The sequence below is a fragment of the Spinacia oleracea genome, chromosome 6 (assembly GCF_020520425.1).
Source record: "Spinacia oleracea cultivar Varoflay chromosome 6, BTI_SOV_V1, whole genome shotgun sequence".
NCBI classification, from domain to species: domain Eukaryota; kingdom Viridiplantae; phylum Streptophyta; class Magnoliopsida; order Caryophyllales; family Amaranthaceae; genus Spinacia; species Spinacia oleracea.
Window position 1 is genome coordinate 14,829,495 of NC_079492.1, and position 25,468 is coordinate 14,854,962.

Sequence of the window (25,468 nt, forward strand, 5' to 3'; positions counted from 1 at the left end):
AATATAAGTGACTATATTATTATGACAATAACTATATGATTATAACAATAACTATATCTGCGATTCTGCGAATATCTTACCATCATTAATTCTAAGAGTTACTGTATGATGCATAATAGAAACTATATGTTTTATATAGTTACTATGTCATTTTTTCACACTTAAATGTTAAATTATTAACTTAGTTTATATTATTATTAATTCAGAAATACAAAGATGATTCATCTAGAATTGAAGTCGTGCGAAAAATAACTTCTGCAAGGAAAACAAAAGAAGAAGAAGAAAAATTTGACAACAATGAAAACCAAGGACGTGGTAGAGAAAAGAGAGGACACAAACGTCGAAGGAGAGGACGTGTTGGTGTAAAGAAGGGACGTGGACGTGGCGATTAGTACTTTTTAGTTTAAAAACATTTGAGTTTAATGTGTCTTATTGAATAGATGTAAATAATTAGAATGTCGTAGCTAAAAAAACTAATCATGTAATTAATGTTTTCTTAATTATTGTTCAAGAGTTATAATTACTCTTACTTTTATATACTTACTCTTTTTTTATTTCAGTAATTATATGAAATAATAGTAACTATAATTGAAAATGTTACTATATGACCTCTAAAGCATCTATATTATATTGTTTATTTTAAAATATACTTCGTAGTAATTGTTCAACAGTTAAAATTACTTTTCTATATAATTTAGTTACTCTTTAGATAAAATCTTTTCATAGTTATTATTATGAAGATATAGTTACTTTACAGAACATATAGTTACTCTATGTATAAAATAGTTATTCTTATCAGAATGACTATATTTTTTTCATAGTTACTATTATGAAGATATAGTTAATTTACAAAAATACCCTGGTCCACGCTAATTATAGCGTGGACCGGGTCCATACAAGTGGAATTGTACACTCTCCCCTGTCCCGTCTCTTGCGTCCTCTGATCTCCCACTCCCACTTCTTCCTCTCCTGTTATGGTAGCTATGGAAGACGAGCTCAAATCTCTTAACATCAACATAAAAATGTTGCGCACGAATATATCATGCGTAGAGTTCAAATCAAAGAAATTCAAATACGAATACTGATGGCTAGGGTTTGAACCGGAAAGTGAAAATATTATACCAAGTTCATCAATTCATCAATTATTGGGGGTTAGGATTTGAACAAAAGAGCGCAATCAACAGATTCTGAGAAAATGGACATGCCAGACAAGAAAGATTCACTAACGAACAACGCCATTAACAACAATAGCCAAGGTGTTGACGATAATTCTCTTGTTGATCGAGAACCCGAAGATCGTGAACGCCGAGCCCGTGACCTCAAAATCGGCCTTGATTTGCTCATGGTACTTTCTCTTTCTTCAATTCATGAATTTTAGCAAGATTTTGTTGATTTCGATTAAGGCATTAAGCACAATGATTATTGCTATCTCCTGTTTTTGGTTTAATTTTGTTAATTCAATTTGACGTTGATGAATTGTGCAATTATTGTGCTTTTGGTCTGACATTTGACTCCAAAATTAAATTAGAAATTTCAGGCCAATAACAAAATTATAAAAAAAATACTTAGAATTTGAAGATTCAAGATTTATGGCACGAAGTCGATCAAAGATAATCCTATGTTAGAATGGATTACATCAAAGCTTTATGATTTCATACTGCCAATGCTAGTAATAGGAAATTAATTTGCCCTGAGTAAATTTGGTCAAGACACAAGGTCAATAATGTTGCTAGGAGTCAAACTAAAATATTGTATTAGTAAAAATAAAAATAAAATTATGCTTGCTAGGAGTTAAAATCAAGACAAAATGCACTCAAGCTCTGTCACAACACCCTTTACCACTTAAGCAAGAAGCAATTTACGATCTCATCTTCCATTAAACAGTATATAAAGGTTTTTTTAAAAAAATTTTGGGGGTGCTGAACACATGCCACATGCCCTCTGTATTTACTACTCCCTCCGTCCCAAAATATAGTGCCTGTTTTCCATTTTGGGTGTCTCAAAATGTGGTCCAATATTTAATGTTTGTACCTAAAAAATAGCGTGGTCCTATCATTAATGTTTCTATCATGAAAATGTGGTCCCATAATTTATTATTTTTTGTCTTTTGTTTAAAAAATAAAATAAATTGTGTAATTTTCTACTAAAGTACAATAACATTAAGTTCATCATGTTATTTTTCAAGTTTCTTAATTCCCGTGAAAAAGGTCAAACGAGCACTATATTATGAGACAGAGGGAGTACTAGACTAAGATATTATTGGTATTTTTTTTCATTATTTAAATAAAAAAAGAATTTGTTATTGTAGAATCCCAGTTTAACGAGTTTATTTTCTACTATATTATAAAATTATTTGTTAAATTAAATTTCAAGTTAACTAATTAAAGGGTTAATTCGATCTTACAAATCCATATAGATTATATGCTTCAAAAAACAAAGAACATCTTGAACAATAAAAATGGAAATTATTGGTTCAAACCTCCTTCCCTCAAAACCACTTTTAAACCCAAACTCTTCTAATTGCTCAAGAGAAGGCAGAATTGAGGGCATCCAACGTGCTCTATGTGAAAATCCGTTGTCTTCTTATCTTTTTGATCTAGAAGTTAGTGTACTGTTTTTATGCATTAAGTAATACAATTTCCCTTTTCTTCTCTCTATTTTTGATCTTTAATAGCTTAACAGTGGTATCAGAGCAAGGTTAGTGAGAGAAGAGTGAGTTTGAGCGTCCACAAAATTCTGAACAATTGTATTGCACACTGTAGTAGTAGTACACTAACATGTACCTTATATAGAGCATGTTAGTGTACACTAACATGTACCTTATATAGAGCATGTTAGTGTACTGCAATCCCTCGGTTTGATGGTCATTATGATCATTGGAGAATGTTGATGGAGAATTTTCTAAGATCAAAGGAATTCTAGGCTGTAATAGTCTTTGGCGTAGCAGAACTAGCCAATATAGAGCGGAGGCAAAAAAAGCCCAATTTGAAGCCTTGAAGTTGACGGGTCTCAAGGCCAAGAACTATCTGTTCCAGGCCATAGGCCATAGACAGATCAATCTTGGAGACCATTCTTTGCAAAGATTCCTCCAAAGATATTTGGGATGCCATGAAAAGGAAGTACCAAGGAAATGCAAGATCAAAGCGGGTGATGTTGCAGGGACTTTGTGAGGATTTTGATGGTCTGCGTATGAAGAAAGGAGAATCAGTTGATGATTTCTTTTCAAGGATGATGACAATCGTCAACAAGATGCGGGTCCATGGAGAAAATAAGGATGATGCCATGATCGTAGACAAGATTATTCGATCCCTCACAAAAGATTTCAACTTTATTGTCTGCTCCATTGAGGAATCAAAGGATCTGGATGAACTCTCAATTGATGAATTACATTATTCATTGCGAGTTCATGAGAGGAAGCTCAGACAAGATGATGAAGAGCGGGCCTTACAGGTAACAACCAATATTGGTTCGTCATCTAATAATGACGATTGCATAAGCTACAAGGGAAACAATAATCAAGGGAAATGGAGAGGTCGAGGAAGACATTAGTCATGGAAAAATAATCAAGGTCAATAAACAAGTCCAAAATTCAATGCCATAGATGTCATTACTTTGGACATTTATAAGAATGTATGTCGAACTAACTTGAATGGCCGAGGAGGTGAAAAATCCAATTATGCTGAAACTGAAGAGAAATTAGAAGAGATCTCTTTACTGATGCTGTCCCAAGAAAAGGAAGATACTCCAAAGAGCATGTGGTATCTAGATACTGGTTGCAACAACCACATGTAGGGGTGTGCAGATATTGACCGGGTCCTGAATCCTGTCCGGAACCGGACCTGAATTGTCCGGTCCGGTCCGGACCGGTGGATTCAGGACCGGACACCGGACCTCAAAAATCAGGCATTCCGGATTTAGGACATAACCGGACAAAAACTGAAAAACCCGGCTTGGTCCTGAAATCCGGATTTTTGGAAAAAAATAACAATAAAATTTTGATATTGTCAAAAACCCTACAAGTTGGAGTAGTTAGCCGCCACTACCATATGCTCATCTTTTCTCTATCCTTCTCCCCCATTCTCTTAACCCACCACCTACCCATATGCTCATCTTTTCTCTCTCCTTCTCCGTATTAGATCCACAATCACCCTCTACTGCGAGTCACTAAACTCACGACGACCTAGAAGATCGTCGATACCCGCGCTACCTCTTCTCTCCTCTTTGAAGTTTCACGCATCGTCGAAATCGTGGCTTGGGTTTTGCGTTTTGAACTAGCTTGGGGCAATTGTTGATTTGTGTTTCGTTGTTGATGTGGTCTTGTTACTCCTCTATAAACATGTAATATGATTATATGAAGGTATGAAATAACAAATGAAATGATGGTATTGTAGTTTTTTTTATTCCAGTTGGATCTTTGATTTGATGTTCCAGGTGTTTTACAAATTATTTTTTGTGAAAAAAAAAATCAGATAAGTGTTATCTTGTTAAGTATTATAGCTATTCATATTGTATGTTGGATCTAAGGTGAGATTATTGATTACATCATCTTAATTTTCTGGATTTGAAGTTGTATAGTAGTCTAATTTTGAAGAGTTTTTTTTTCTCTAAAGAATAAATCCACTAAACTGCAAAAATCCGGTCTAACCGGTCCTAACCCGGTTCGATCCGGAATAATCAAGTTCGGACCGGACTTGTCCGGAATTATTCCGGTCCGTTCTCCGGACATAATAATTTTGACATTCCGGTTCCGGACTATTCCGGTTCCGGTCCGGACCGGACCGGATATGGACCGGTGCACAACCCTAACCACATGTGTGGAGATAAGAAGGCATTCTCCGAGTTAGATGAATCTTACCGTGATGCTGTCAAGTTTGGTGACTACACAAGCATTAATGTCATGGGGAAAGGAAAGGTAATAATCCAAACCGAAAGAAACTCAACCCACACTATTTCTAATGTTCTTTACGTGCCTGTTTTGAAGAACTTGCTAAGTGTGGGTCAACTCCAAGAAAAGGGGTATGAGATTTGCATAAAGAATGAAGCATGTACGATACGAGATGAAAAGTTGGCCTTGATAACCAACATGAAGATGACTGCAAACAGAATGTTTCCACTCTACCTTCAGAATGTGAGTCACTTGTGTCTCTCAGCAAAATTGAAGGATAAAATGTGGCTCTGGCATCTCCATTGTGGACACTTGAGCTTTGGTCGTTTGAGACATTGGTGCAGAAAGATATGGTGAGTGGCCTTCCTTCGATAACAATCCCATCTGAAGTGTGAAGATTGTGTAGTCGGAAAACAACATAGAGCCCCATTTCTGAAAGGAAAAGTTCGTAGGGCAACGAAAGTGCTTGAAGTGGTGCATTCTGATCTTTGTGGGCCAATAAATCCCACATTCAATGGAGGTAAACGATACTTTATTACCTTTATTGATGACTTAAGTAGGAAGGCATGGGTATATTTCTTGCAGGATAAATCTGAAGCCTTTACAGCTTTCAAAAATTTCAAAGCATTGGTTGAGAAAGAAACAGACAGTTATATCCGTGTGCTTCGCACTGATCGGGGAGGTGAATATAACTCACAGGAATTTAAATTTTTTTTGTGAGGAGCATGGTGTCAAACGTCAACTCACAACAACCTACACACCTCAACAAACTAGTGTATGTGAAAGGAAGAATCACACAATAATGAATATGGTGCGTAGTCTCTTGGTGATGAGTGGAGTTCCTAAGAGTTTCTGACCCAAGGCAGTGAATTGGAGCATTCATGTTTTGAATAGAAGCCCACTTTTTCTTCAGATCAAAGAAGAAAAAAGTTAGATGACAAAGGAGAAAAATGCATCTTTCTTGGTGTTAGTGGTCAATCGAGAGCCTACAAGTTATATAATCCTATCACTAAGAAGATGCTCACTAGTCGAGATGTTGTCTATGATGAAGAAAACTTTTGGCCGTGGAAGAACACCGGTGATGTCAAGCAAATCCCAGTGCTTGACAATGAAAAGGATGCTGCAACAACTCAGCTGTTATAACGGATGCAAAGAAAGATTAAATTAACGTAATTAAAGAACGCAGAGATTTAACGTGGTTCACTAACAATGTGTTAGCTACGTCAACAGGCAGAGGGGAGGAAAGTTTTATTGATCTTGAGGAATACAGATTTCAGAATACGGCTAGGTTATGACCTAAAGAGTTTATATAGTACTCTCTAGACAGATGCGGAAAAGCCCAGAAAATAGGCCCAAAACAGATAACTCGTGTCTAAAATAACAGATACCGTAATTATCTAACAAATCTCCACCTTGACTTGAATCCTCTCACAAATAACAGATGTACCAGATGCACCATTATAATGCCAGATGTACCAGAATTTCCTCTGCCTCAGATTTTGCCCTCAAAAGGGCAATCAAATACTCCTAACATTTAGCAAGTTCAAACAGGGTTGAAACTTGCTATGTGGAACCGGCTTGGTGAACATATCAGCTGGGTTATCAGCAGTACCCACTTTGTTCACCTTAATTCTCTTCTCACTTCTCAGAAAATGATACCTTACATCGATGTGCTTAGTCCTCTAATGATGTACTTGATCCTTAGCTAAACAGATTGCCTTGGGACGGTCACAGTACACTATAGCCTGATCATGATGTAGACCCAAATCATTGACCAACCCTTTCAACCATATTCCCTCTTTTTCTGCTTCTGTCAATGCCGACAAAGTCACTGTAGGTTGCAAAGTAGCTTTCCAACTGACAACTGAACCACCAAGAGTGAAATCATAACCAGTCATAGATCTTCTACTGTCAACATCTCCAGCATAATCAGAGTCTGAAAACCTTGTCACCAAACACTCTGTATCACCTCCATAAATGAGACCAACATCAGATGTACCTTTTAGGTACCGAAAAATCCTCTTCACAGCTTGCCAATGCTCCTTTCCAGGTTCACCCATAAACCTACTAACAACACTAACAGACTGTGCTAGATCAGGTCTAGTGCAGACCATTGCATACATCGAGCTTCCTACTGCACTAGCATAGGGAACTCGAGACATGTACTCCTTCTTCTCAGCAGACTTAGGTGCAAAAGCAAGAGACATATGTGCATTTGCAGCACAAGGAGTATTTATGGGCTTTGCTCTACACATGCCAAATCTTGACAAAATCTTCTGAATGTATCCCTTCTGTGATAAGAAGAGCTTCTTTTTGCTTCTATCCCGATAAATCTCCATCCCCAGAATTTTCCGAGCCACACCCAAATCCTTAATCTCAAACTCAGCACTAAGGAGATCCTTCAACTTTTGAACATCAGACTTGTTCTCTGCAGCTAATAACATATCATCTACATACAGGACCAGATAAATCAATGAACCATTTGCTGCCTTGCTATAGTAAACACAACAATCATACGGACTCCTGGTGTAGCCAATCTCTATCATATAGCTATCGAATTTCTTATACCACTGCCTCGGAGACTGCTTTAGTCCATACAAGGACTTCTTCAACTTGCAAACATAATCTTCCTTACCAGGAACCTGAAAACCATCTGGCTGAGTCATGTATATCTCCTCTTCCAACTCTCCATGCAGAAAAGCTGTCTTCACATCTAGTTGTTCAAGCTCCAGATCCTGATGTGCAACTATTGCTAGTAGCACCCTGATGGAAGTGTGTCTGATCACTGGCGAAAAAATCTCACTGTAGTCTACTCCCTCTCTCTGAGTGAACCCTCTAGCTACTACTCGAGCTTTATACTTGATACCCTCAACTGATGTTTCTCCTTCCTTCTTCTTATAGACCCATTTACAAGTGACGATCTTTCTGTCTCGAGGTCTCTTGGTTAATTCCCAAGTCTGATTCTTATGAAGTGACTCCATCTCATCTCCCATTGCAGCAAGCCATTGGGTAGACTCAGTACATGCAACTGCTTCTTTGTAGGTGGATGGCTCATCAGGGTTAGGATCCACCTCTTCAGCAGCCTGTAGTGTATAGGCCACCATATCTTCAAAACCATATCTCTTGGGAGGCATCCCATAATTAGCTCTCTTTGATCGATCAAGAGCCAAACTGTGCTGATTCGCTACTGGTAATGAAGAACCTGATGGTTCTGATTCTGACTGTGGTTGTTGACCTTCATCTTGTGGTTAACTCTCATCTAGAGTGACTTGCTGCTCCACCTGTTTCTCAACGCTACCACTTTCTGACACAACAATAGACTTCACAGTAGGGTTAAACATAGAATTTTCATCAAAGACTACATTTCTACTTAGTATAACCCTCTTTTCAGATGGTGACCAGATTCTATACCCTTTAACCCCATCCACATAGCCTACAAATACTTCCTTTTTAGCTCGTGGCTCTAATTTACCCTCATTTACATGATAATAAATAGTACAACCAAAAGCTCTTAAACTAGAGTAATCAGCAGGCTTACCAGACCACACCTCAATAGGGGTTTTGAGGTGTATACCTGTGTGAGGTCCACGATTGATTAGATAACAAGCTGTACTAACCGCTTCTGCCCAAAATCTTCTAGTTAGTCCAGCATTAGAAAGCATACACCTAGCTTTCTCCAGAAGTGTCCGATTCATACGTTCTGCTACACCATTTTGCTGTGGTGTATCTCTGACTGTATGATGCCTAGCAATCCCTTCATTCTTGCAGAACTCATCGAACTCAGACCAACAAAATTCCAGACCATTATCAGTTCACAGCCTTTTGATCTTCTTCCCTGTTTGATTCTCCACTAATGCCTTCCACTGTCTGAAATTCTCAAAAACTTCACTTTTATGCTTCATAATGAACACCCAAGTCATCCTTGAGAAATCATCAATCATTGACACAAAATATATGTGACCCCCCTAAAGACTCCACCCGGGAAGGACCCCAACAATCAGAATGGATGTAATCAAGTGTGCCTTTTGTTCTGTGTATACCTTTAGGGAACTTGCTGCGATGTAGTTTCCCAAAAATACAATGTTCATAGAATTCAAGATCCGTGACCTTGTGACCACAAAGAAGATCCGCTTTTGACAGAATTTGCATCCCTCTTCCACTCATGTGACCAAGCCTCATATGCCATAACTTGTTCATGTTCTCCTTATCAATCTCCGAGGATGCAACAGCAACAGAACCTGATAACGTAGAACCTTGAAGAAAATACAAGGTACCACGTTTTACACCTTTCAGAACCATATTCGAACCCTTGCAGACATGTAAAACTCCACCTTCACCCTGAAAACTGAAATCCTTGTTGTCTAACATACTCAAAGATATCAGATTCTTTGTCATAAGTGGAACATGCCTAACATCATTCAATGTGCAGAATTTACCATCATGTGTCCGAATTTTAATTGAGCCTATTCCAACCGCCTTACAAACAGAACTATTAGCCATAGAAATATTGCCACCATCTACTTTCTCGTAGGTTGTAAACCACTCCCTGCGCGGACATATATGGTAAGATGCTCCAGAATCAAGGATCCACACATCACTTTGATGCGTGTGCTCATCAGCAACTAGAGCAATATCCTTTTCAGAATTGGTAACAGCTACCGCAGTAGTACCCGGCGATTTATCCTGTTGCCTCTTCTTCTTGGGACGATCAGATTTCCAGTGTCCCTTCTCCTTACATTAATTACAAATATCATTAGGTTTAGGACCCTTAGAAACTGATTTCTGGCGCAGCTCTCTAGTGTGGAGGGACGATCTAACCTCCTCTAGAGAAATAGTATCTCTACCAACAATAAACGATTGCACAAAATTTTCATACGATAATGGTAAAGAAACTAACAGAATTAAAGCAGCATCCTCATCTTCAATTTTAACATCAATATTACGCAATTCTAATAAGATTGTGTTTAATTGATCTAAGTGATCTCGGAGAGGCATACCTTCCTGCATTCGCAGACTGAACAGACGTTGCTTCAGAAGCAACTTATTGGTTAAGGACTTTGTCATATACAGACTCTCGAGCTTAACCCACAGACCTTGTGCGGTTTCCTCCTCCACGACCTCGGTGATGATATCGTCAGCAAGACACAACAAAATCGTCGAGTGTGCCTTCTCCTCCGGAACAGCCATCTCATCGGTGATTGGATCTGCCGACTTCCTAGCAAGCGACGCCCACAACCCTTGTTGTTTCAACAAGGCTCGCATCTTGATTCGCCATAAACTGAAACTATTACTCCTGGTAAATTTCTCGACCTTCACGTTCATACCAGACATCTTTCTCAACGAAATTTTCAAACCCTAGAACAAACCTGGCTCTGATACCAGTTTGTTATAACGGATGCAAAGAAAGATTAAATTAACGTAATTAAAGAACGCAGAGATTTAACGTGGTTCACTAACAATGTGTTAGCTACGTCCACAAGCAGAGGGAAGGAAAGTTTTATTGATCTTGAGGAATACAGATTTCAGAATACGGCTAGGTTATGACCTAAAGAGTTTATATAGTACTCTCTAGACAGATGCGGAAAAGCCCATAGGCCCAAAACAGATAACCCGTGTCTAAAATAACAGATACGGAAAAGCGAGATCCCCGTGCTGGGGCGTTGCAGTAAGGGGCTTGACCGATTCAAGGCATTATCTAACATCAGCCGTAACTAAATATTAGCCTGCAAGTCCCATTAGCTTAGTTTCAACTCCAAGCAACTCTCATCAGCAACAAGGAGCACCTGGTAGCACTCGATTAAGAAGGCGGCCAAGATGGATGTGAGACTTTGAGGTACAACTACCTGGTCATGATGATTCAGATAATATCCTCACGCATTTTGCTTTGTTCTCAGATTGTGATCCCACAAGCTAAGAAGATGCTGTTAGAGAACAAAAGTGGCAAAATGCTATGAATGAGGAAATAGCTGAGAGAAATAATACATGAGAGCTGAATGATCTTCCGGAGGGAAAGAAGTCCATTGGTGTGAAATGGGTGTACAAGACAAAGCTGAAAGAGAATGGAGATATGCAAAAATATGTAATGAATCAAGTGTAAGGGAGGCATAATTGGTAATGAGTGATATTAGCTAAAAGTCAAATTAGTAGGTGTAGTAGAATGATTATAAATAAGGGCACGTTAGGTTATGAGAGGCATGTTGAGAATTTGGTAAAGCTTAGGCTTTGGAGAGCGGTGACCTCAAGTCACTACCTTTGATATCCCTTTTTGTGTTTTTCATCCATTAAGTAAATTAATATGTTTCTGCCTTTAATTCTGTGCTCAAAATAAATAGTTAGTTCATCACACTTGGTATCAGAGCAACCATGGTTCTGTATGGAAAGACAGCCATGGTGCTTCCAGATTCACAGTGTTAAAGTGGACTTGCAGAGCAGAGGATGAATGGCTTAGAGGGGATGGTGCAACATCTTGTGGCAGAAGGGATGGAGAAATTTAGGGCCAAGGGTTTCGCCATGACGAATGGTAATGGCAGAGAGGTTGATGATGGAGGCGACGCCACAGAAGGTCGGGAAACCAGAAAGAAGAAACATACATGGTGCTGGAAGAAGGAAGGGAGGTGAAAGCGAAATAGGTTCGAGCAATCATTAGTGATTTTCAACCTTTATGTGAGAAAGAAACCGAGCCGGATGAGCTTGAAGAGGAACACAATGAAGCGGTGGTTGAAGTGGAAGAGCCACCGGTGGAGAAACCAAATCTGGAGAAATTAAGGTATGTTGTTTTCCGTAAAAGAGCATTATCCAATGAAGGTAGGGGAGACCTTGACCGAGGAAGAAAGAGTTTCACAAAAGGAAAATCAGGTGGATCTTGTGAGAGGAAAGGTGATTTTTCAAGGGGTTTTGCTTGCGGAGGTTGTCAATCTAGTGGTTACAACGGCAACAACCACAGTGGTAGAGGAAATTTCGAGAAAGGTGGAGCCGGAAGAGGCGGTGGTCAAGGCTTCTTGGACGAGAAACATAGTTTTGATGGTGGAGCCGCTTCTTGTGGTGGCTTTAACATGGAAGAATCTAGGGTTGGGAGTGGAACCACCTCTTGCAGTGGGGCTGCTGGCCTGGATGAGAAAGGATTCGCGAAAGGGGGATCAACAACAAGTGGATCTGGTGGCGGTCCAGGTACCTCCAGCTTGGTGGAGAAAAATACTTGTCGCCTCGTAAGTCTCTAAAGACGGTGGAGTGTGGTAGAAGCTCCATTAAAAAATTTGTTGCCTTGGAGAAGAATACTATTCCAGAGGAAGCTGGTAGAGGCATTTTCGAAATTGCCAGAAAATATGACACACAAGTAAGGCATATTCCTTCTTGCCATAATCAGCCAATAGTGGCTCATTAAAGAATATCAATCCCTTTCTTGGGGTTACTAAAATAAGGTGCACTTCATATTCCGATGTTTTTAATACCCATCTTTTATACCCCACTATCCACTTTACAACCCAAACACCTCTCTAGATAACCCAAACCCACCTTTGAAACACACCCTTTCTTTTTACTCCAATCATCAAATCATGACCCAACCCAACTCACCCAACTTCAATCCTGCCACTTTTTTATACCCGAATTCTCCACCTCACAACTCAACCATCCACATAGTCCAATTAACAAAACCACCCATCATTTTATTTTTAAACCAAACTTCTTTTCTAATTTCCCCAACCCAAAACTTGTCAATCACATATTAGAACCATCTCACTACTTGACCACTCTCACCTTAGTTTCCCCACACGACCTTCTTCTACTATTTCATGAAAGCTTATCCAACAAAGAGGAGCTTGAACATACATGCACCAAGTGCTCTGAAGACTTTGGGGAACTCCGATTGCCTATGGGGAACATACATGCACAACATTGAAGACAACATTGACCGGAGTTGCCGAGGCAGATAATCCATTGGCGACTACTATCCACCTTGAGAACAAGGTGGAAGTTCAGGGGGCCGGTGTTGTAATGGACCAACACAACCCTAACACGCCCCTACAAGAAAGGTGGAAAATCAGAGATGCTTGGATTTTGTGATAGTGATTATGCTGGAGACTTGGATGACAGAAGAAGTACTACTGGATATGCTTTCATGTTGGGTTCTGCAGCTGTTTCTTGGTGTTCAAAGAAGCAGCCTATAGTCACCTTATCAACCACTAAAGCGGAATTTGTAGTAGCAGCAACCTGTTGCAAGTCAGAAGCTTTGGTTAAGAAATCTTCTTGAAGAGCTTCAGTTCAAGCAGGAGTATTCTACTCAATTATTTTGTGACAACAGTTCAGCTATTAAACTCTCAAGGAATCCAGTTTTTCATGGAAAATACAAGCACATCACTTCTTACGTGATCTCTCTAAAGACAGAATCATTGATCTAGCTTTCTGCAGGAGTGCTGATCAAGTTGCCGATGTGTGCACAATTTCACAAAGTCTCTCATACTGGACAGCTTTGTGAAGTTTAGAAGGTTACTTGGAGTCTGCACCATGAAGAATCCTGTTTGATAAAAGGCTTTATTTATGTAATTAAACTGATCTTTTGCAAAGTTCAGTTTAAGGGAGGGTATGTTAAGTTCAGTTAGTTATAGTCAACTAGCTGTTAGTTGAATCCTACATAGTAGGATTAGTTGCTGAGAATAATGGCAGAATATTAGGAGTTTGTTTTGGAGTTTTAGTTTGGGTTTGTTCCTAGTTTTGTGGTAGTTAGTTGTCAGTAAGCTCTATATAAGGAGCATGTTAGTGTACTGTTTTTATGCATTGAGTAAGCAATACAATTCCCCTTTTCTTCTCCATATTTTTCATCCTTAATAGCTTAACACCTTTATCATCACCAAAGCCGGCCGCCCTGAACCCGTTTTGATCGATATTCCTAAGGATATACAACAAGAGGTGATTGTCCCTCAAATAGTGAACAATACTACGCTCTAGGGGTATGTTTCTCATTTACCAGAACCTCCTAAAATCGAGGAGCTGCAGAGTGTTATAAAGAAAACAAAGAAAGATTAAATAATGTAAATAAAGAACAACGTGGTTCACTAACAATGTGTTAGCTACGTCCACAGGTAGAGGGGAGGAAAGTGTTATTGATCTTGAGGAGTACATATTACAGAATAAAATTAGGTTATGACCTAGAAAGTTTATATAGTACTCTCTAGACAGTTGCGGAAATTCCCAGGAAATAGGCCCAAAACACATATAACCCTAGTCCAAGCGAGATCCTCGTGCTGGGGAGTTGCAGTAAGTGGCTTGACCGATTCAAGGCATTATTCTAACACAAAGAATCTTGGAGGTGATTTCCGGGTCTAAGAAGCCAATGTTGTATATAGGAGGGGGTTGTGTAGATGCGAGCGAGGAGTTAAGGGGTTTGTCAAGCTTACGGGTATACCAGTTGCAAGTACTTTGATGGGCTTAATTAGGAGTTTTTCCTTCGTCTGATAACAATCATGACTTGTCATTAGGAACGCAAGGTACAACGTACTCTAATTATGCGGTTGATAACTCTGATCTGGTTTTGGCTTTTGGGGTCGGTTTAATGATTGTCTGACAGGCAGACTCGAGGTGTTGTCAAGCGAGGATAAGATAGATCACATCGACATTGATGCTTCCGACTAGGGAGGGATAAGCAGCCACATTGCATATTTGTGCATAGTGACATTAAAGTCGCATTGCAAGCACTCAATAACATCTTGGCACAAAGGCAGTAAGCTGCAAAAAACAACCATTTCTTGGAGTGGAAGATTGAGCTCCAAAAACAAAATCTAAACAATGCTCTCACATACAACACAGATAATAAAAATGATGTGTATCACGAAATAATAAACCAAGTCTTGCGTGTAGGAAATTATCCTTGAGATTATTATTGATTGTACGGGCGTATTTATACAAGTGTATACAAGAGATACTAGGGTTTACAAAGTATTCTATTTACTATGAATAACAATGCATAAAATATTTACAATATATTTATCACACCCCCGCAGTCGAAGCGGGAGGTTCCCGTACGCTGAGACTGTCCCGAAAATCATTGAAGAGTACGCGCGGAAGACCTTTAGTGAAAATGTCAGCAATTTGATAACGGGACGGAACATGGAGAACTCGAACATGCCCCTTAGCAACCTTTTCGCGAACAAAATGGATGTCCATCTCAATATGTTTAGTGCGTTGATGTTGAACCGGATTGCCGGAAAGATAAATCGCACTAACATTGTCACAATAAACTAGAAGCTTTGTGGATTGGATTATTGAGTTCTAAGAGAAGATTGCGGATCCAACAAGATTCAGAGACCACATTGGCTACCCCTCGATACTCTGCTTCGGCACTAGAGCGAGACAAAGTGGGCTGTCGTTTTGACGACCAAGAAATGAGATTATCTCCAAGAAAGACACAATATCCGGATGTGGAATGTCGGGTGTCCGGACAACCACCCCAATCCGCATCTGTATAAGAGACAAGACCAGAAGTAGAGGATTTGTACAAGTGCAGGCCAAGGGAGAGAGTACCTTGAATGTACCGAATAATGCGTTTCAAGGCTCGTAGGTGCTCATCACGAGGATCATGCATATGAAGGCAAACCTGTTGTACGGCATAAGAAATGTCCGGTCTGGTGAAAGTGAGATATTGAAGGGCACCGGCAAGACTGCGATACTGAGTAGGGTCAGCGCATTGTGGCCCGGAGGTGGCGCTGAGCTTGGAGTGAGTATCAACTGGGGTCGAGACCGGTGAATAAGATGACATACCTGCCCGCTCAATTATCTCCTCGGCATAGGTACGCTGTGAAAGCATGGCGGTTCACAGCAATGCCCAAAAAATAACTCAGAGGACCTAAGTCCTTCATATCAAATTCCGAGATGAGAAGAGACATAATGTGTCGCCAAAGAGAATCAGAAGAAGCAGTGAGAATAATGTCATCAACATATAGAAAGATGTAAGCCGTTTCGGCACCATGATGATAAATGAATAGAGAATGATCAGACTTGCTATGAGTGAAACCAATGGTGAAAACATAATCAGCAAACCTTTGGTACCATGCACGTGGAGCTTATTTAAGACCATACAGAGACTTTTTCAACAAACACACATAATCTGGATGAGATGGGTCGCGGAAACCCATTGGTTGATGCATGTAGACAGTTTCTTGCAAGTGACCATGTAAGAAAGCATTTTTGACATCGAGCTGATGAATGGGCCAAGACTTAGATAGAGCAATACTGAGAACCGACCGAATGGTGGCGGGCTTGACCACCGGGCTGAAAGTCTCGTAACAATCCACACCAACCTGTTGAGATTGCCCATCACCTACAAGACGGGCTTTATGCAGTTCAAAATCACCATTAGATTTACGTTTATGACGAAAAATCCATAAAGAGCGAATAATATTAACACCAACAGGACGAGGTACTAACTCCCATGTCTCATTTTTAATAAGAGCATTAAATTCATCTAACATGGAATCTTTCCAATTCGGGTCGGACAAGGCCGCCTTTGGGTTACGAGGAATGGGTGAGATGGTAACCGTGGCGGACAAGTTTAGAGGGCGTTTGGGTTTAAAAATGCCATGAGATGAGCGTGTTGCCATGCTGTGTGTGGGCTGCACACGCGCCGGCACTGTGGACTGGGAGATAGGAGTTACGGGTGGGCCTGGAGATGTTGAGTCCAGCAAGGCTGGTGTAGGTGCAGGTTGGGCCGTGGGAGAGAGATCCAGTGGAGAGGGGAGATGTGTGTTTTGGGCTAAGGGAAGGGAGGGAGGTGGTAAAGGAGTAGTGGGCTGGGCCGGCTGGTGTGATAGGGCTGGAGGTGCCGTAGGAACTGGCACAAGGGAGATGAAATCCCAAATTGCAGAAAGTCATACGAAGGATGAGAGTGAGTATTGATTTCTGAAAATGAAAATTTGGTTTCATCGAAAATCACATGCCGGGAGATGATTATTTTACCACTCGAAATGTCAAAACATTTATAACCCCGATGATTAGGAGGATAGCCCAAGAAAACACAAGGAAGGGACCGGGATTGTAACTTATTGATTGTTGTCGAAGGAATCAAGGGAAAACATAAGCACCCGAAGACCCGTAAATGAGAGTAGGAGGGGTCTTTAAGATAAAGGTGCTGAGTGGGTGACTTGTGTTTTAGGAGTTTGGTGGGAAAGATGTTAAGGAGATAGGTGGCCATTTGAAGCGCATGATGCCAAAAGGAGGGAGGCATGGAGGAATGCGCAAGGAGGGTCCGAATTAAATTATTAATTGTTCGAATTCCGTTTTGTGAAGAGGTATGGGGGCAAGAGAAACGGAAAAGTCATACCATTTTTCGAACAAAATAACTTAAACGAATTATTGTCATATTCCCGCCCATTGTCACATTGAAAACATTTAATTTTTCGTTCGAATTGAGTGTGGATGAAATTACTGAATTGCAGAAATGTGGAATAAACTTGGGATTTAGCACCTAAGGGAAATGTCCACAGAAAATTCGTAAAATCATCCAAAAACAGGATATAATATTTGTGACCGGCAGAACTTAAAATCGGGGAGGTCCATAGATCACTATGACAAATATCAAATGGCAGTAAAGTACGAGAAATAGAGTCGTAGAATGTCAACTTAATATGTTTACCAAAAACACAAGAGTGACAAACAGAAGAGTTTGAAGTGCGATTACAATCAATAAGTTTATTATTTTTGAGAGAATTAAAAACTAAGGATCCCGGATGACCCAATCGGGCGTGCCATAGAGCAGGAGACAAGGCAGTGAAGGCCGAAGGATTTGTGGCTCGATTTTTGGTGATGATAGGATAAAGTTCCCCCGAGCTATTACATCGCATTCGATGCATCCCCGTCTGTAAGTCCTTCACAGAAAATCCAAAAGGATCAAACTCAACAGAAACATTATTATCAATTGTAAATCTACGAACGGAAATCAAGTTTTTGATGAGTTTAGGGGCATGAAGAACATTCTTTAAGTGGAGAGAGGGGATAGGGAGGGATTTGTGCCCATAACCGCGAATTAGAATTTCGTGTCCATTACCAACAATAATGTTACGATTAATGCTCAAATTAAAATAAGGGGAGAGAGTACCTCCATTAGCGGTTATATTCTATGTCGCACCGGTGTCCATGTACCAATTATCATCCGGGTTTTGTAGTGTCATTGTGTGCATTGCCGCCTCAATATCAGTAGGAGCATAAATGGATGGACGAGCCGAATAAGCTTGTTGGGGACGGGCACCAAGAATGCCAGGCTGCCTCGGAGCCATGCTACGTGCTGGCTGCATGGGGTAAGGGCAAGGGGGGACTTGCCAATTCTGCTGCTGTTGAGGCACATGGGGAACCCACTGCCAGGAACCCCAAGATTGCTGCGCCTGCTGTTGACCATCGTCGGTCTGAGCCCCGGAGGAGTTGCCGCCGTTGTTACCACCCCTCTGTGCTTTCCACGGCCACCCCTCTTACCACCGTTATGGCCGCGATTTCCATTATTACCGCCGCGGCGAGGTTGATTCGAACGATTAAAATTGTTTGGGGCACCGTCCGAATCGTCATGGTGGTTAGTGGTAAGGAGAGCCGTGGCGTCGACAGCAGCGCCGTCTCCGGCCTGGTGTGCTTTGCGCTTTTCCTCCATACAGAGGCTGGACCGTGCTTCTGTGAATGAGGGAAGGGGTTTTGCTCGTGATAAATTGATGGCCATACCATCATAGTTTGCATTTAGCCCAGCAATTAGTCGCAAAACGAGCCTGTTGTTAGACACCGGAGCACCGACGCCTGCAAGTTGGTCGGCTAGGGTTTTCAATTCAAGGCAATAGGAGTCCATGTTAGGGAAGTTGTCTAGTTTAACGGCGTTAAACTGTTGTTCCAGGCATACGGCACGAGAAATTTCATTGTCCTGAAAGATGAGACGAAGGCTCTCCCAGGCCTTCATGGCAGTGGTGTCAGGAACTATAATCGTGCTCAGGAGGTCATGAGAAATCGTACCATATATCCATTGGAGGACGGCAGCGTCGAGACGGTTCCATTCAGCAATTTCAGCTTCGGTTTTCACCGTGGTGGAGTCGCCGGCGGCTGATGGAGCAGGGGCAATGATATGGTCGATGACTCGGTGGACCCGACAATGAAGTTTAAAGAGTTCTGCCCAATGAGAGTATTGGCCCTTGTCTAATTCCAAAACAATGGGGACGGCATTTTTGATATTGGAGAGAGTAGCATGAGAGGTGTCAGCCATGGTGGGATAGAGGAAGAAGGAGGACGAAAGAGGAAGAAGGGAGGGCAGCAGAACTGCTAGGGTTCAGGAAAGGGGGCCTGATACCATGTAGGAAATTATCCTTGAGATTATTATTGATTGTACGGGAGTATTTATACAAGTGTATACAAGAGATACTAGGGTTTACAAAGTATTCTATTTACTATGAATAACAATGCATAAAATATTTACAATATATTTATCATTGCGGTCAAAAGTAGGATAAATTCCAGCGTTTATTTTTTTATTTTACTTTTTTACTGCAGTGCTATTAGTTCTAGTCTTGCGGTAAAAAGTGGGGTAAATGCCGCGGTTTTTTATTTTACCGCATCGCTATCAGTTTATTTTACCTGATTAAAACCATCAACGCTATCAGTCACATTTAGACCTGTCAAACGGGTCGGGTCGGGTCGGGTCAGAGTCGGTCACTTTCGGGTTCGGATTTTAGCGGGTCGGTCACTTTCGGGTTCGGGTTGACGAATGCTTGTTCAGGACCCAGAGTGTTCGGGTTCGGGTTGACCCAACGGGTTTAAAGCTTTTTTAGCGCCTTTTTTTATAACGCCTTTTTTTTACTATTAGATACCTTTTTTATGGGTTCGGGTTGAACAAATGCACCATAACAGAACAATTACAAGTTAAACTCTTATCATATCACCAACGTTTTATTAAGAATTGAATTCAGTGGTTAACTACGTGCATGCACGAAATCTCCATGGTAGATTGGTACTCCATCTCTGTTTCCACGAGATTTTCTATAAGTCAAATTAATCACCATTAATTAAGGTTACAAAAACTGGGAAACAATATGAATTTATGAATCATTAAATTAAATTTCATTGTAAATTTGTAACCCAAATATCCAAATCAAATGTTATCCCTGTCCCTATCAAGTATCAACCAAATTAACAAAGATCCTTGTCAAAGGCAAACTGGTACTTGACATGAGAGTTACTTTGAAGAAACCTGCAGTAGAATTGACAATGATCAAAGTTAGAATTTTTCACACATACAGTAATATTAGTGTGCAAGCATAAAGGCTATTCCATAAAAACAATAATATTCAGTATTGTGCCCTCACACATATATCTTGCCTCTCACTAGTCTTAACGGCTATAGACTATAGTAATGAAAAGGGGATCATAAGGTTTCCTTCTGATCCATTTGTTCTTACCAAAATGTGGCTCATCAGCCACGTATAGATGGAATTTGCACATCACTCATAGTAACATGTGTCAATTAAAGAATACAGTAAACTAAATAAAAAATGGCTAAATGAGTATAGCAACATGACATTTAAATCGACAAAATGCAAATAAACAAGGACCGTGTAAGCATTTTGATTATGATGTAATCTGTGTAGATAAAAGGGATCAATACAGTCTGTCCACAACCAACAGTTAGGCGTTAAAAAATTGATCGATTTTCAGTCCAAGAAAACCTTGATTCAACAACCCCTAAGCATTTAAACGAACATTATAGCTTAATTCAGTGACTGGGTACCTGGAGATTATGTCAATTTAGCAATTCATGTGTTCACGACCCTTTCAACTACTAAGGCGACCTGAATAAATCAAGTAAAAAATCAACCATGGACTAGAACTCGCTAGAAATTTCAACTGACTTACCAGTTACCACCATCAATGATAAATTGATAACTATCTTAAAGTATAAAATTAATAACGGGATTACCTTCTTAAGTAGTGGGAGATGAAGAGGATGAGAAAATTGATTTACCACGAAGAAAGGGAATGCAACCTGCTGGAGAACCTCCTCGCTTATAGAATGGAGGATGAGAGCTCGACCGGACCGTCACCTTGCCGATACACCAGAGACTCATAGAGCTCGGAAGGATGAGATCATGAGAGGATGAGAGGGAGAGAAAGTGAGATGGGTGTTTGGTCGGCGGCTCCAGAAGTCTGATACTTTAGTTTTAGGGTTTTTAGGTTGTTTTTTCATTTTTTTTTTTTAATTTCAAAATTTTCATTTAACCACCAAACCCGACGGGTCAGACCGAACCAGACCCGTTTCTAACCCGAAAATTTCGGGTTATTCGGGTTCGGATAAAAACGGGTTACGGGTTGAAAAATCTTGTTCAGGACCCGCTTTTTTCGGGTCGGGTTCGGGTCGGTTTTCGGATCGGGTCGATTTTTGACAGGTCTGGTCACATTAGTTCTTACGGAGTACTAGTTTACACGCTGCTCTATTCATATCCACCCAGAATAATTCTAAAATTGTTCTCTAATAAGTCAAATATGGATTTGTTTATTGTATGATTTCAAATAAGTCAATTATTGTGGTCTTTTCTTATCCACAAAAATGAAATTGGTTTCTTTTTATAAGTACGTACATGACATAAATATTTGTCAAAGTTTGACCAATGTATCATGAAGCACACCAATGACTATTCCACACTCTCTTTCTTTTTGACTTTTTCCTTGGGTCTACACATTTCCTTGTCTTGGCATATTTTATACAACATCATTTAACTACTACTGCATATAGAGAAACTTCTATGGACGTGCAAAGTTTTACTTTCAAATTAATTGTCTTTTATAAACTTCCTTTATTCCATCATTTCGGCTTGTATATATGATCATGTCATCCCTCCTACTTAAGTATACGTTCTTAAAACTTTTGCAGGTGACGAAAAAAAAAAGAGGGAGACTTACAAATATGGGAATGTCTAAAAGTCATTATTTTTACATTTTTGTTCAATTTTACTTCATTTCCATAGCAATTTGTCAGCCAAATTTTGCATTCCATTCTTGTATAGACACTTATGGTAATTATACAAGTAATAGCCCTTACCAGGAAAATCTCAACACCTTCTTCTCTTCAATATCATCCAACACCCAAATCAACACCCACTTCTATAATTTCTCAGTTGGTGAAGAACCTGACCGAGTTAATGGGATCGCGTTATGTGGAGGTGATGTGACGTTTCAAGAATGCTATACATGCCTGAATAACTCAATAAGTATGCTTCCACGGCTATGCCCAACACAAAAGGAAGCTTTTGGGTGGTACGACGATTGTATGCTACGTTATGCAAATCGCACATTATTGGGAATCAGTGAAGAACAACCTAGCTTACCTTTATTTAACTTAGATAATGTGACTGATAATGTGAATCAGTTTACTCAGGTGCTGGGAACATTATTTAACAACCTTCGAAATGAAGCTGCTTCCGGTGATTCGCAGCTTAAGTTTGCAACTGGAAATGATAGTTACAGCAGTTTTGGGAACGTTTATGCACTTGCTCAGTGCTCACCAGATTTGTCATATAGAAACTGCTTCAATTGTCTTGGGGATTTTATTAATATGCTTCCGAGTTGTTGCGCTAACAGGATAGGAGCACAAGTTATTGGACCAAGTTGCAAGATAAGATATGAAAATTATTTGTTTTACACCAATAACAACATGCCTAGTCCAAGTCCACCATCTCCTCCCCCGTTGCGTGCATCTTCGCCGCCTCCTCCACCAGGTAAACATATCAGACTGTTACTCCCTCCGTCCCGGAATACTTGAAACGCTTTCATTATTGGGCCGTCCCGGATTACTTGAAACGCTTCTAAAAATGGAAACTTTACATAATATTTTATTATTTTCTCACCTTACCTAAGGGCCCACCAACAACCCTACTACCCTAAATAAACATTAGAAAATTCATGACCCCCCACCACATCTCACTATCTATATTAAAAAAAATATCCCACTACTAACTACCTTTCAATTAAATAAAAAGTCAATTATAATGAATTAAATTTCGTGCCGGTCAAACGGTTTCAAGTATTTCGGGACGGAGGGAGTACATTAGTAGCTGTCATCAGACTTTCAAACATCAAATGTTTGAATTCTATCAGTTTTAAATTAACGGCTCGTTTGGTATAAGATGGGGATAGGGATTAGGATTAGGATTGGGAAGAAGATAGGGAATTCATTGATTTTGTCCATATCCCTTATTTGGCGTGGTAGGGAATAAGAATTGGGGATAAAATAACGAAATTACTACATTGCCCTTTTAAGATTAGAAGTAAAATGAACCCAAAAAAATAGCTTTCTTTTCTAAATCCCTATACTATTAAACACTGGACCATATACCCCCTTCCTAATTCTTGTGGAGTAAACAGCTGTAAGGGTCTTTCAGACTTTCTAACTTTATTATCTACAGGAAATGGAAGCAACACGACACTGATTGCTGTCTTAGTGGTAGTGCCAACTGTTGTATCAATTGTTCTTGCAGTCATCTTCATTTACTTGTGTAGGAGAAGAAAGGCACGGAAGAAGTTTAACAGCTCAAGTAAGCAAAAGAATTCTCCTCTGTTTTCAATCATTTACTTCCGGAAAACGATATAGTAATATCTTGCCTATTGTGCTAATCCTCTGACTTTCTTAACCTTTTATTTTAGTGGCTTCTTCTTCTGTTCATCAACATGATACTGATGAAAGTAGAAGTTTAGTGTCTCTACAATTTGGTTTTGAGGCCGTTAGAGTGGCAACAGATGACTTCTCAGATGCTAATAAACTTGGCCGAGGTGGATTTGGTATCGTTTACAAGGTACTAGTTAATTGGATCTTTGAATTATGGTTGTTTGTTGTTTTTAATAAACACATCTAATTATGGTTGTACATATATGTGTCTGCTAAAACCAGGGAAAATTTCCAAATAGAGAAGAAATTGCAGTGAAGAGACTCTCAAGGGATTCGGGACAAGGTGATAGCGAGTTTAAGACCGAGGTTTTGTTAGTGGCTAAGCTTCAACACAGGAATCTCGTTAGACTCCTTGGCTTCTGCATAGAAGAAGATGAAAGAATACTCATTTATGAGTTTGTGCCCAACAGTAGCCTCGATCACTTCTTGTTTGGTACGGTTTAATTTCTCTAAATTACCACAGTTTTATACTTATCTTAAGATTTACACCACATTTTGTAAGATGAAATTACATCCCTAACTCCCTGAGTATTGGTTGTGTGCAGACGCAAACAAGCGGTCATGTTTGGACTGGGGAAAGCGTTACAGGATTATAACAGGCATAGCTCGAGGACTCCTATACCTACATGAAGATTCTCGACTTCGAATCATCCATCGTGACCTTAAAGCTAGCAACATACTTCTAGATGCTGATATGAATGCCAAGATTGCTGATTTTGGCATGGCAAGGTTGTTTGGTGTTGACCAAACACAGGGAGATACCAACAGAATTGTTGGTACCTAGTAAGTCTTATCATACTACTCTGTACAATAAACATTTGTCTGATAACGAGGATAAATGTCAGACTTGTATGATCATTCTGTTCTTTGAATGATCATGCATATGAATGAGCAAATACCATGAAATTAATGTCTCAAAGCCTAATGTAGTTAACCTCCTTTATGCAGTGGATATATGGCACCAGAATATGCATTTCATGGATTCTTCTCTGTAAAATCAGATGTCTACAGCTTTGGCGTGCTAGTTCTGGAAATCATTACAGGTCGAAAGAATTCTGGCTTCCAAAACGGGGAACACACAGAGGACCTAATAAGCTACGTAAGTGTCAAAGCATTAGCTAAACATTTTTTTATAATAGTAATTCACTACAAAAAATTGTACCATTAACGACTGGAAATCCCGTCGATAAAGGCCAATAATCATTGATTAATGACGGGATTTCCTGTCGCGAACCCGTCATAAAAGGGGGCCATCGTTAACCCGCCGTAAAAGACATTTTGCGACAATTGTTCCCGTCTTTGTTTGGTTATTATCCCGTCGCAGAAGGGCTTTTACGACGGGATTTTTGACCCGTCGTAATTAGGTTGTCGTTAAAGATACAAATTCTTGTAGTGATTTTATGTGATGTAAGTAATCTATATGGGGTGAAAAATGTTGCATAATGTGTTACAGGTATGGAGAAATTGGAGAGAAGATACAGTTGTATCTATAATTGATCCAACAATAACAACAGGGTCAAGAACTGATATTACGAGATGCATACATATGGGTTTATTATGCGTTCAAGAAAATGTCGAGGACAGACCAACTATGTCTTCAGTAGTGTTGATGCTTAGTAGCCACTCTCTCGCACTTCCGGTGCCTTCTCATCCTGCATTCGTCAGTACTACTGCCAACATAGACATTAACACTGATGTTTCTAAAGAGAGATCTTTAGGTAGTTTGTCAGAAAATGGGGATTCGATCACTAGTTTCTATCCACGATAAGATTCAAAGTAGGGCACAATTTATTGCTTGAAAATTTCTTGATTGATAAAAATTCTTTGTATGATAAATTTTAGGTTTCAGTTACTGTTGTTATAGGATGTAGATTTTACAATGACATTAATATTAACCATACTTTTATTAATTA

The 25,468-nt window shown here is 39.8% G+C and overlaps 2 protein-coding genes across 6 annotated transcripts; one reads left to right on the forward strand and one right to left on the reverse strand.

Moving 5' to 3' along the window:
- The first annotated feature begins 914 nt into the window (after nucleotides 1-914).
- LOC110805262 (cysteine-rich receptor-like protein kinase 10) lies at nucleotides 915-25,468 on the forward strand. The gene is made up of 8 exons (XM_056833273.1): nucleotides 915-1,345; nucleotides 21,765-22,608; nucleotides 23,296-23,424; nucleotides 23,534-23,682; nucleotides 23,778-23,988; nucleotides 24,101-24,338; nucleotides 24,504-24,654; nucleotides 25,009-25,468. Exons 1-8 carry the CDS (start codon nucleotides 1,196-1,198, stop codon nucleotides 25,321-25,323), a joined length of 2,187 nt encoding a protein of 728 aa, XP_056689251.1. The 5' UTR covers nucleotides 915-1,195; the 3' UTR covers nucleotides 25,324-25,468.
- On the reverse strand, nucleotides 17,601-21,861 carry LOC110805263 (uncharacterized). Of its 5 annotated transcripts, none has more exons than XM_056833277.1 (3): nucleotides 20,859-21,861; nucleotides 20,625-20,685; nucleotides 17,601-20,087 (listed from the first exon to the last, which is right to left on the reverse strand). In XM_056833277.1, the coding sequence occupies exon 3, from the start codon at nucleotides 19,104-19,106 to the stop codon at nucleotides 18,039-18,041; it is 1,068 nt and encodes a 355-aa protein (XP_056689255.1). In that variant the 5' UTR covers nucleotides 19,107-20,087; nucleotides 20,625-20,685; nucleotides 20,859-21,861; the 3' UTR covers nucleotides 17,601-18,038. The 5 variants fall into 5 exon arrangements, with proteins under 5 accessions (XP_056689255.1, XP_056689253.1, XP_056689256.1 ...); XM_056833275.1 differs by having other exon boundaries at nucleotides 20,814-21,301; XM_056833278.1 differs by lacking the exon at nucleotides 20,625-20,685.